At 53.1% G+C, this 9,949-nt stretch overlaps 1 protein-coding gene across 3 annotated transcripts; it reads right to left on the reverse strand.

Moving 5' to 3' along the window:
• Positions 1-44: 44 nt before the first annotated feature.
• On the reverse strand, positions 45-9,721 carry CUEDC2 (CUE domain containing 2). 3 transcript variants are annotated; one of them, XM_063727431.1, is made up of 10 exons: positions 9,452-9,554; positions 8,239-8,325; positions 1,920-2,003; positions 1,454-1,597; positions 1,304-1,365; positions 1,061-1,200; positions 793-975; positions 595-656; positions 454-514; positions 45-368 (listed from the first exon to the last, which is right to left on the reverse strand). In XM_063727431.1, the coding sequence occupies exons 3-10, from the start codon at positions 1,991-1,993 to the stop codon at positions 222-224; spliced, it is 873 nt and encodes a 290-aa protein (XP_063583501.1). In that variant the 5' UTR covers positions 1,994-2,003; positions 8,239-8,325; positions 9,452-9,554; the 3' UTR covers positions 45-221. The 3 variants fall into 3 exon arrangements, with proteins under 3 accessions (XP_063583501.1, XP_054379419.1, XP_002821147.1); XM_054523444.2 differs by having other exon boundaries at positions 9,391-9,554; XM_002821101.6 differs by lacking the exon at positions 8,239-8,325 and having other exon boundaries at positions 9,452-9,721.
• Between the last annotated feature and the right edge of the window lie 228 nt (positions 9,722-9,949).

Genomic DNA, 9,949 nt, shown 5'->3' on the forward strand with positions numbered 1-9,949 from the left:
GTATCCCAGTCCTGAGGCAGAAATGACCAGAATGCACTCACACCTTCCTTGGGCCACCTTTACTGTGCCCATGGAGGCAGCTCCGAGAGTAGGTTAACACTATGGAGCAAAGAAGTAGAGAAGGGGGACAGGAGTTAGGGGGCCCCTGTGTAGGGGTATAGGGCTCCTGCATCCCTCTGGGATCTGAGCCTGGAAGGCTCGGGCAGAGTCCGGCGAGTGCCTCAATGGAAGCGGTACTTTCTGGCCGGCTTGAGGTTGATGTATGTGGCCTTCATCTCCTCGGCCTCAGGGTTCCGCACATCTTTGAATCGCTCCCCTTTGGTGCTCACTACCTGGTTGTCGATGTATCGGATCAGCTTCTTGGGGGCCTGTCAGGCAATCAGGCAGTGAGTGGCAGAAGCCAGGAGCCAGTCCCACCCATTCCACATCCCCAGCAACCCTTAACTCTCTCACCTCCTTGGGAGCCATGGGCCGGTGAATCTTCTGATCCTCTGCGCTATCCACCATCATGTACCTGTCAAAAACTGGCTGAGTGAAGCTCCTGTCACTCTGGGAAGACCCTCTAGGGCCCAGCCCAGCCCAGCCCAGACTCACTTCTGCAGGATGAAGGACTTCAGCTCATCCTTTTGGGGGCCTCTGAGGCGTCTGGGCAGGTCCTGCAGAGAGGGGAGGCCTGGTCTAGGCCCAAGGGCACCAGCAGGGGAAACAGATGGGGATAGGTAGGGGTTGGGGCTTAACACCAAGGTGGAATGTAGCTGAGGCTACATGGTAGAGGGTGCTGGGAGAAGATACCTGGTTGGGGCCCTCCCAGGCTGCAGGCCCCTCTTCCTTTCCCTCTACCAGCATCTGCACAGCTTCTTCCAAGTCCCCCCGAGCTTTGGCCAGCACCCACTGGGCCTGCTCCACCGAACAGGTAGGGAACACCTCCAGGAGTACATCCACCCCTGGCAGAAGCTCCTCCTCAGCACCAGTTGCCTAAGGGTACAAATGTTAACAAGAGGCAATACTCCCCCCTTTCCAGCCCCCTGGGTCCCTCATTGGTACCCTCCTCTACCAGTACCTCATCTTGGATGTCTGCAGCAGCAGCAGCAGCAGCAGCAGAAGACCTAGTCTCTTCTTTGAGCATTTCAGGCCGCTGCAGGGGCTCTGGGGAGATGGGCACCTGACCTTGGACACCAGAGCTCTGCGGTTGCAGGTTCTCTTAAAGAGGCAAAGAGAGCATCAGGTTTCCAAGGCTCTGGGGAGCAGGGAGTTGGGGGGGCGGGATTATGAATCACCCAGGTGCCCAGAGCCCCAGACTCACCTTTGTTCCTGGCATCACTCAGCTGCCCTGAGAGCTTCTGCATCATGTCCCCTATTGTGCCCCTGAAAAGATGAGGGCAGTGAGAGGATGACTCTGCCCACCCCATCATCAGCCAGCCCCTTCCTCCTCCTGGCCCTAGCCAGAACCTACCTGGGAATGTGGGCAAAGCCAGGCACATAGGCCTCCATCATCTCAGTGAAAGCATCCATATCGAAGTTCTCCTCTGATGGGCCCGAGGGGCCCAGGTCCTCCAGGACCCCAAGCACATAGGAGAAGATGACCTCATCCAAGCCACTGCAGTAAGGGAATAGGACAAGCCCTGGGTAGGACACTGGATGCCTCCAGCACCCCCACCTGTCCTGAGACTCCAGCCCTCAGCTTCATGGGGTCTATGAGCTAGACCTTTATCCTTAAGGCCAGAAAGTATAACCCCCTCCCTCAGAGCTATGGTTTCCCATCTGCCCAACAAAGGTGACAGGGACAGGATGAGAGGTAAGGCCTCTCAGCAAATCCTAGTCAGCCCTCCTGCTGTCTTTCCATCAGCCAGGACCCATAGTACTGCCCGGCAGCTCCAGCTCCAGCACTGACATGAGCCTTCCGGGGGAGTCCTCTCTACCTGAGGTCGGCCTCCGGGAGGTGCGTCTGGACAAAGGCAAGGAGGGCTGCACTGACGATCCTCTCCAGCTCCATGCTCTCTCTTCTGAAGGGACACAGACAGACAGGATGGCCAGGCCCTCTTCTGCCTGCCCCCACCCACTGGGCCTGGGGGCAGCGGCTCCTCCCTCCTGGCCTGCTGTGGAACCATCTGTTGATGCTGCCCTCTCTGTTCCCCCAAGCAGAACCATGCCCCCTCCTCCGCCCATCTCACCTCCTTCAGCCTGAGACAGGACAGGGCACTGTGTCTGGAGACAGCCTCTAGAGGAGGCGACCCCCCCACCTCTCCCCACCCCCCTACCCCATTCCCCAGCAGCAGTCCCAGACCTTCTGACAAGGTCTTGGGGTCACATGCCTCCTGGCTCAGGAATCCCATCACTGAGGGAGCCCCTTGGCCCCCAAGTCCAACCACAAGGGGCTCCATTGTCCAGCCCCTCAAGGCTCAGCCTCAGGACCAAGCACAGCCCTTCCCCCACCCAGAACAGGCCACCCACCCTCTGCACAAAGGGGCTTTTCTGGCTCTGGGGCCCAGATAGAAGGAGAAGCCTTTCATGGATTCTCTCCTCTCGCCCAGTCCCTGCCCTTCCTGCAGCTTGGGACTATCTGCACAGCACTTTCCATCCTCCTCCCCAAGGCCTGTGGAGCCCACAGATCTGGCCCTTTCCCAGCTCTCCAGCCTCCCCAGTCCCTCCTCCCTGGCTCGCTCCCGCCCCACCTTGCTGTCCCTCAGACTTGCTGAGCTTCCTCCTGTCTATGTCCTGCGGGACATCCATGGCTCATCCAGTCACTCCTCAGGGCTCCACTCAAATGTTACCTCCTCAGAGAGCCCTTCCCTGACTGACCTATGGCAAGTAAGTCTTCTCCATGCCCCTTAACCCTATATAGCACTTACTACCGTTAACATTATTTTGTGCTTATTTGCCTATTGTCTGTCTGCCCCCATAAAATGGAAGCTCCAAAGCAAGGTGGGAACGAGGGGGACACTCTGTCTTATTCATGAGTGTAACCCTAGCACCTAGAAAAATGCCCATACTGGCTAGGTGCTGAATACATACCTGTTTACATGCTCCATTCCCATCTACATGCTTTTGACTCCCAAAAGTCTGTTTGGGAGTCGGGAGCCTGTGGGTGGTAATGAATGGCTCCAGACCCATAGGTCCAAATGCCAGCTCATCGTCCCACTCAGAAGGCTCAGAGGCACCACCAGTTCCACGCATCTCACACTCATGATAGACTACTGATCTGTGTACATCCCCCTCCAAACACACATCTGCTTCATCAGCTGACACCACTCACTCAGCTGCCAAAGCTGAAACCTGGGGATTACCCTTGATTTTGCCCTCTTTCACCCCTACCAGTCAATCACCAAGTCCATCAATTCTACTTCCTTCTTTCCTTCTTATCCGCATTCTACCCACTTCACCCTATCTTGAGTCTGGCTTCTGCTCCAAAATCTCCACCAAAATTTCTTCTTCTTTTTCTTTTTTTTAGACAGGGTCTGGCTCTGTCACCCAGGCTGGAGTGCAGTGGCATGATCTCAGCTCACTGCAACCTCCATCTCCCTGGCTCAAGCCATCCTCCTGCCTTAGCTTCCGGAGTAGCTGGGACTACAGGCGCGCACCACCTACTAGTTTTTTGTTGTTGTTGTTTGTTTGTTTGTTTTTTTAGTAGAGATGCAGTTTTGCCATGTTTTGAGTCCAGGGTTCGAGACCCAGGCTGGTCTCGAACTCCTGGGCTCAAAGCAATTCGCCCACCTCAGCCTCCCAAAGTGCTGGGATTACAGCCATGAGTAACCATACCCGGCCTCAAAATTTCTTAGACTGAGGTCATCAGTTACTTTTTCCAGGTTTTGGTCTAATTAGGTTGAACCATATGAGCTTGCCGATTTTGTCTGGTTCCGATCTACAAAAAAAGAGGGGGCAATTTCTCGTGGTTTCACCTTCTATTTGCCCTTTCAGAAGCTCCAACTTTGGTTTCTGAGATGCCATTCTTTCCTGGTTTCCTTCTACCTCTCTGGCCATTTCTTTGAAGGCCTTTCTCTGTCCCCTTCCCTGCTGCCCTCTAAATGTGGGAGTTCCTCACATGCAAGGCTGCCTCTCCGCACTACAGCGCTCGCTCTCTCTCTCTCTCTCTCTGGAAGATCTCATCTAGGCCCACATCTTTATGTACCAATGCCATGTCATCAATTCCCAAATGTCCAGTCCTCTAGTCCAGTCTCCTCTGAGCTACAGGCTTGGACATCTACCTCCCTAACCCCGCCACGTGTATGTTTTTACAGGCATCTTAGGCTTAGCGTGTCCCAAACTAATGTTCTCTCAAGTGCTTTATTCCTCCAAGGCCATCCTCAGTAAATGCATGTCCAGGCACCTGGCTGTTCCTGCCACAAATCTGGGAATTATCCTTGACACCATCCTACCCCTTGCTCTCCCTCATCCAATCAGTCGCCAAGCCCTAATCATTATCTCTTGCCACATCTATTTCTCTCCATCTCTACTCCCACTCTTCTCCATCTCTTGCCTGCAAGACCTTCCTAACCCTTCTCCCCATTCCATCTTCCCGCCAACAACCTATTCTCCACACCACAGCTGTGTGATCTTTACAAAAAAAATCACATCTTTTCCTGCTTAAAATCTATCAATGCCTTCCTGCTACCCTTCAGGGAAGTCCAGAATCTTTTCATGGCTTTCCATTGCGGGCCTTACCCTGTCTATATCTCTCTCCAGCTTCACCATGCACCATACCTTCCTGGATCATTTCCCTCCCTCCACCCTGGCTTTTTTTTGTTTTTGTTTGTTTGTTTTGTTTTTGAGACAGAGCCTCACTCTGTTGCCCAGGCTAGAGTGCAGTGGCGCCATCTTGGCTCACTGCAACCTCTGCCTCCTGGGTTCAAGCGATTCTCCTGCTTCAGCCTCCCGAGTAACTGGGATTACAGACATGTGCCACCACACCTGGCTAATTTTTGTATTTCTAGTAGAGATGGGGTTTCACCATGTTGGCCAGGCAGGTCTTGAACCCCTGACCTCAGGTGATCCACCTGCCTTGGCCTCCCAAAGTGCTGGGATTATAGGTGTGACAAAGCACCCGGCCCCACCCTGGCTTTCTTTCAGTTTGCCAACACTCAGACTCTTTCATGGCAAGGTAGTGTACCCTCTGAGCCTTCTGCCCCATCATCTGAGTGGGACAATGAGCTGGCATTTGGACCTATGGGTCTGGAGCCATTCATTACCACCCACATGCTCCCGACTCCCAAACAGACTTTTGGGAGTTAAAAGCATGTAGTTGGGAATGGAACATGTCAACAAGTATGTATTGAGCACCTAGCCAGCGCGGGCATTTTTCTAGTGCTAGGGCTACACAAACTATTTCCTCTGCCTGGGCACCCTTCTGCCTCCACCCCTTCACTTACTGTCACTCTGATCTTTTGGGTCTCATTTTAAAATTCCCTTCCTTGGCTGCGCACGGTTCCTCATGCCTGTAATTCCAGCACTTTGGGATGCTGAGGCAGGAGGATCGTTTGAGCTCAGGAGTTTAAGACCAGCCTGGGCAACATATCAAGACCCCATCTCTCTTTTTGTAGAAAAATATTTTTAGGCCAGGCGCGGTGGCTCATGCCTGTAATCACAGCACTTTGGGAGGCCCGGGGGTTGGATCACGCGGTCAGGAGATCAAGACCATCTTGGCAAACACAGCGAAACCCCGTCTCTACTAAAAATACAAAAATTAGCTGGGCGCCGTGGCGGGCGCCTGTAGTCCCAGCTACTCGGGAGGCTGAGGCAGGAGAATGACGTGAACCTGGGAGGCGGAGGTTGCAGTGAGCCGAGATTGCGCCACTGCACTCCAGCCTGGACAACAGAGCGAGACTTTGTCTCAAAAAAAAAAAAAAGAAAAAGAAAAAAAAAGAAAAGAAAAATATTTTTAAATAAAAATAAAATAATTCCCTTCCTCAAGGGACGTCACCCCTGACCTAGAACTGGTTTGGTCCCTGCCATATTACACTCTCTATGCAGGCTGCAAGTTTTCTGACTAGCAGCACCTTTCACAGCCATAATTATTATTTGGACAATGTTTAATGTTTCTTCCAGTTGTCTCATGAAGCAGGGACTACACACTGGGCTGACATTCACCAGTGTATACTCAGCATCTCTCATGAAGTGGGCACTCAATAAACAGTTACACCCCAATTTACTTATGAAGAAATGAAGTTCAGTGTGTTTAATGACTTGCCCAGAGTCACCTGGCTTGACTGCGGTAGTCAGATTTAAATCCAGGTCACCTAGTTCAGCATCTATTCTAGGGGCTACTCTGGGGAAGGGAGGATATCAAGACTTTCAAGTGGGTTGGGACAGGGCTACCTTCTATGCTCACAGTTGCCTGGTCCCCTGAGTGGTAACAGAGTTGCTCATAGCACAGGGGTCACTTTGGAAAGCAGGACTGAGAAGCCCCAGCCTACCAGGGGAATTCATACCACCTGCTCCAGAGCCCTCATGGGCCCTGAGGAAGAGCAGAACGGCTCAGCCCAGGCATACCAGATCCCATCATGCAGCTCCCTTAGGGTAGAGCCGCCTCCAGGGACCTACCTCGACCCTGGGTTACATCACCCTCGAATACTGGGCTGTCAGTTGCATAGTAGCCTCTGCTGGGACAAAGGCCCATGGCTGCTGCATGAAAGCCCAGTTTCTTTCTTTCTTTCTTTTTTTTTTTGAGACGGAGTTTTGTTCTTGTTGTCCAGGCTGGAGTGCAATGGTGTGAACCTGAGAGGGTCAAGCGATTCTCCTGCCTCAGCCTCCTGAGTAGCTGGGATTATAGGCACCTGCCACAACGCCCAGCTAATTTTTTGCATTTTTAGTAGAGACGGGGTTTCACCATGTTGGCCAGGCTGGTCTCGAACTCCTGACCTCAGGTGATCTGCCCGCCTCGGCCTCCCAAAGTGCTGGGATTACAGGCGTGAACCACCATGTGGTGGTGACTGAAACTTGGCTGAAAGCCCAGTTTCTTTTTTTTTATTATTTTATTTATTTATTTATTTATTTTATTTTTGAGACAGAGTTTCACTCTTGTTGCCCAGGCTAGAGTGCAATGGCGCGATCTTGGCTCACTGCAGCCTCCACCTCCTGGGTTCAAGCGATTCTCCTGCCTCAGCCCTCCTGAGTAGCTGGGATTACAAGCATGTGCCACCATGCTTGGCCAATTTTGTATTTTTAGTAGAGACAGGGTTTCTCCATGTTGGTCAGGCTGGTCTCGAACTCCTGACCTCAGGTGATCTGCCCGCCTAGGCCTCCCAAAGTGCTGGGATTACAGGCGTGAGCCACCGTGCCCGGCCTGAGAGCCCAGTTTCTAGGGAAGAAGCTTCTCAGGGATGTGTCTCATGCTTCTGGGTTTTTAGCCAAGGCCTGGGGGCCAGGGAATTTTTAGGAAACTCTTCACTGTCCCCAAATAAAAAGACTTGCTCCCCTAAGCTTTTCTCTAGTTTGTCTTCCAAAGGAACATCCTCCCTCCCTCCTCCTGTTCCTGGTCTACCCAAACTTCACCCAGGCTTCTAAGCTCTTTTACCCTTCCCCATCCCCGGTAGCCTTCCCCAGCACATCCTTCCTGCTCAGGGGCTCCTGAGTTGGGGAAGATCTGGTCTGCCAGATTGGTTTCCTAAGTAGCACCTAAGTTGGGGAAGATCTGGTCTGCCATAGCCCCTGAGTTGGGGAAGATCTGGTCTGCCAGATTGGTTTCCTAAGTAGCACCTAAGCAGCCAGCCTTCTCCAGGGTAAGAACATGATTTCCATGAGACATTTCAAATTCCAGATGTAGCCCACAGAACCCCATTACTTCTTGGGGGCCCCAAATTAGAGATCATTGGTTGATGGTGTCTACCAAATGTCACTGTCATCCTGTCATGAGTCCTGCCTAAATGCCTCTGATGATGGTAATATTAGCATTTATTGCCTCTGCTTATCAGGCATTGTCCTAAGCACTTTTACAAGTATTAACTTACCTAATCCTTACAATAACTCTAAAATGTAGATACTGTTATTATCCCCATTTTATTTTATTTATTTTATTTATTTATTTTTTTGAGACGGAGTCTCGCTCTACCATCCAGGCTGGAGTGCAGTGGCGCGATCTCGGCTCACTGCAACCTCCACCTCCCTGGTTCAAGCAATTCCCCTGCCTCAGCCTCCCGAGTAGCTGGGATTACAGTCGCATGCCACCATGCCTGGCTAAATTTTTTTGTATTTTTTAGTAGAGACGGGGTTTCACCATGTTGGCCAGACTGGTCTCGAACTCCTGACCTCAGGCAATCCACCCGCCTCGGCCTCCCAAAGTGCTGGGATTACAGGCATGAACCACCGCGCCCGGCAGTATTATCCGCATTTTACCTGAAAGGAAATGAAGGCACTGTAAGGTTAAGTAACTTGCCCAAGGTCACAGGGCAAGTTAATGGCAGATTTACACCCAGGCTGTCTGGCTCCAGAACCCTCACTGTTAACCAGGGCAAGTTAATGGCAGATTTACACCCAGGCTGTCTGGCTCCAGAACCCTCACTGTTAACCACCACACTACATCACCTCTCAGGATGCAAATTGTGTGGCCCCATCCTATATTCTGAATCTCCTCTCCTGCCTGGCTGGCTATATTGCCTATTTCAGAATCTTTGCTCACACCATTCTCCCAGTTCAGAGCATCTTTCCCTCTGCCTCTCCAACTCGCATTCTGCAGGACTCCCTTTCTGCAGCCAACCCTAACTGCCCCACCTTCACTGCTTCCAGCTAGCCTGGGAGCTTCCCAAGGGCAGCACAGGCCTGGACCCTGCAGATGCTAGATAGAGACACTGTGGACAAATTTAAGTGAGAGTAGGGTAAGAAGTACTATGCTGCTCCCTTGGGGTGGGGAGGTGCTTAAAGTGGAGGGAGAGCAGGCCGTGTGGGAGGAGGAATCCTGGGAGCTAGTGTGAAAGGAGTCCTAGCGAACTTCTCAGGGAGGCAGCAAGGGGTCTAGCATGGAGGTCTTCACTGCTTCTCCCAGCCCCTGTGAAGCCCGGTTCCTGAGGCCCTGGACCCATAACGCAGGCCCCAGAGAATATCATTGTCCTCTGATACCCAAGTCAGACACTTAGAGGCACCAAGGGCATTGAGGGGAACAAGGGATCCCTGCATCCAAAGTCAGGCGGGAGCACAAACAGGGAGGGCGAGCACAGGAAGTGGGACCGCGATGATGGACGACCCCTGAAGCAGCAGCTCCCTAAACCCGCTAGCGGGACACCCGTAAGCGTCCAGAATAGTGGGCCCGAGGGCACAGGGATGCGGCTGTGGCCTTGGAGGACACATGACGAGGCAGGCCTGGAGCAAACTGGATGTGGCTTGATACAGGCCACGGCGAGAATCAGAGATGGGGGTCCGACGGGCCCTGGGGGTGTACCGTGGGGGAACACATCGGACGGGTACCCTGGGTCAGCGCTCTCCGCGACTCTCCTAGCCCTGGGCCGGGGGCAGGAGGGGAAATCACCTGCTCCGTCGGGCGCCGCCGGCGACTTGTCCCGCGCGGTGCAGCTCTCATCCCCCAGCCAGCCCCACCAACGAGATCAAAGGCGGGGCCCAGAGCGGTTCCCTTCCAGAGGCGCCGTGGCGGCCATGTTTGAGAAGGGCAAGGTGCCCACAACAGGGTGGAGCTTCTGCTCTAATTCTCAAACGACCCAGGGCTATGGACGGGCTCCCGTGGCGGCCAGTTTTGTTGCGCGTAGGGAGTCGTTAGGCATGAAGGTCTTGAGAGGGGGTGGAGTCGAAGTGGGTAGGACTGCATCCCCGTCTTGTTCCTTCTCATCCGTCAGAGACCCGAAACCTTTCTCTTTCTTTGTCTCTCTCTTTCTCTCGTCTCTCTCGCACACACTTTTTTTTTCTTTTCTTCTTCTTTTTTTTTTGGGAGGGAGCCTCGCACTGTCGCCCGGGCTGGAGTGCACTGCAACCTCCGCCTCCCGGGTTCAAGAGATTCTCCTGCCTCAGCCTC

Source organism: Pongo abelii, chromosome 8 (assembly GCF_028885655.2).
Source record: "Pongo abelii isolate AG06213 chromosome 8, NHGRI_mPonAbe1-v2.0_pri, whole genome shotgun sequence".
NCBI lineage: Eukaryota > Metazoa > Chordata > Mammalia > Primates > Hominidae > Pongo > Pongo abelii.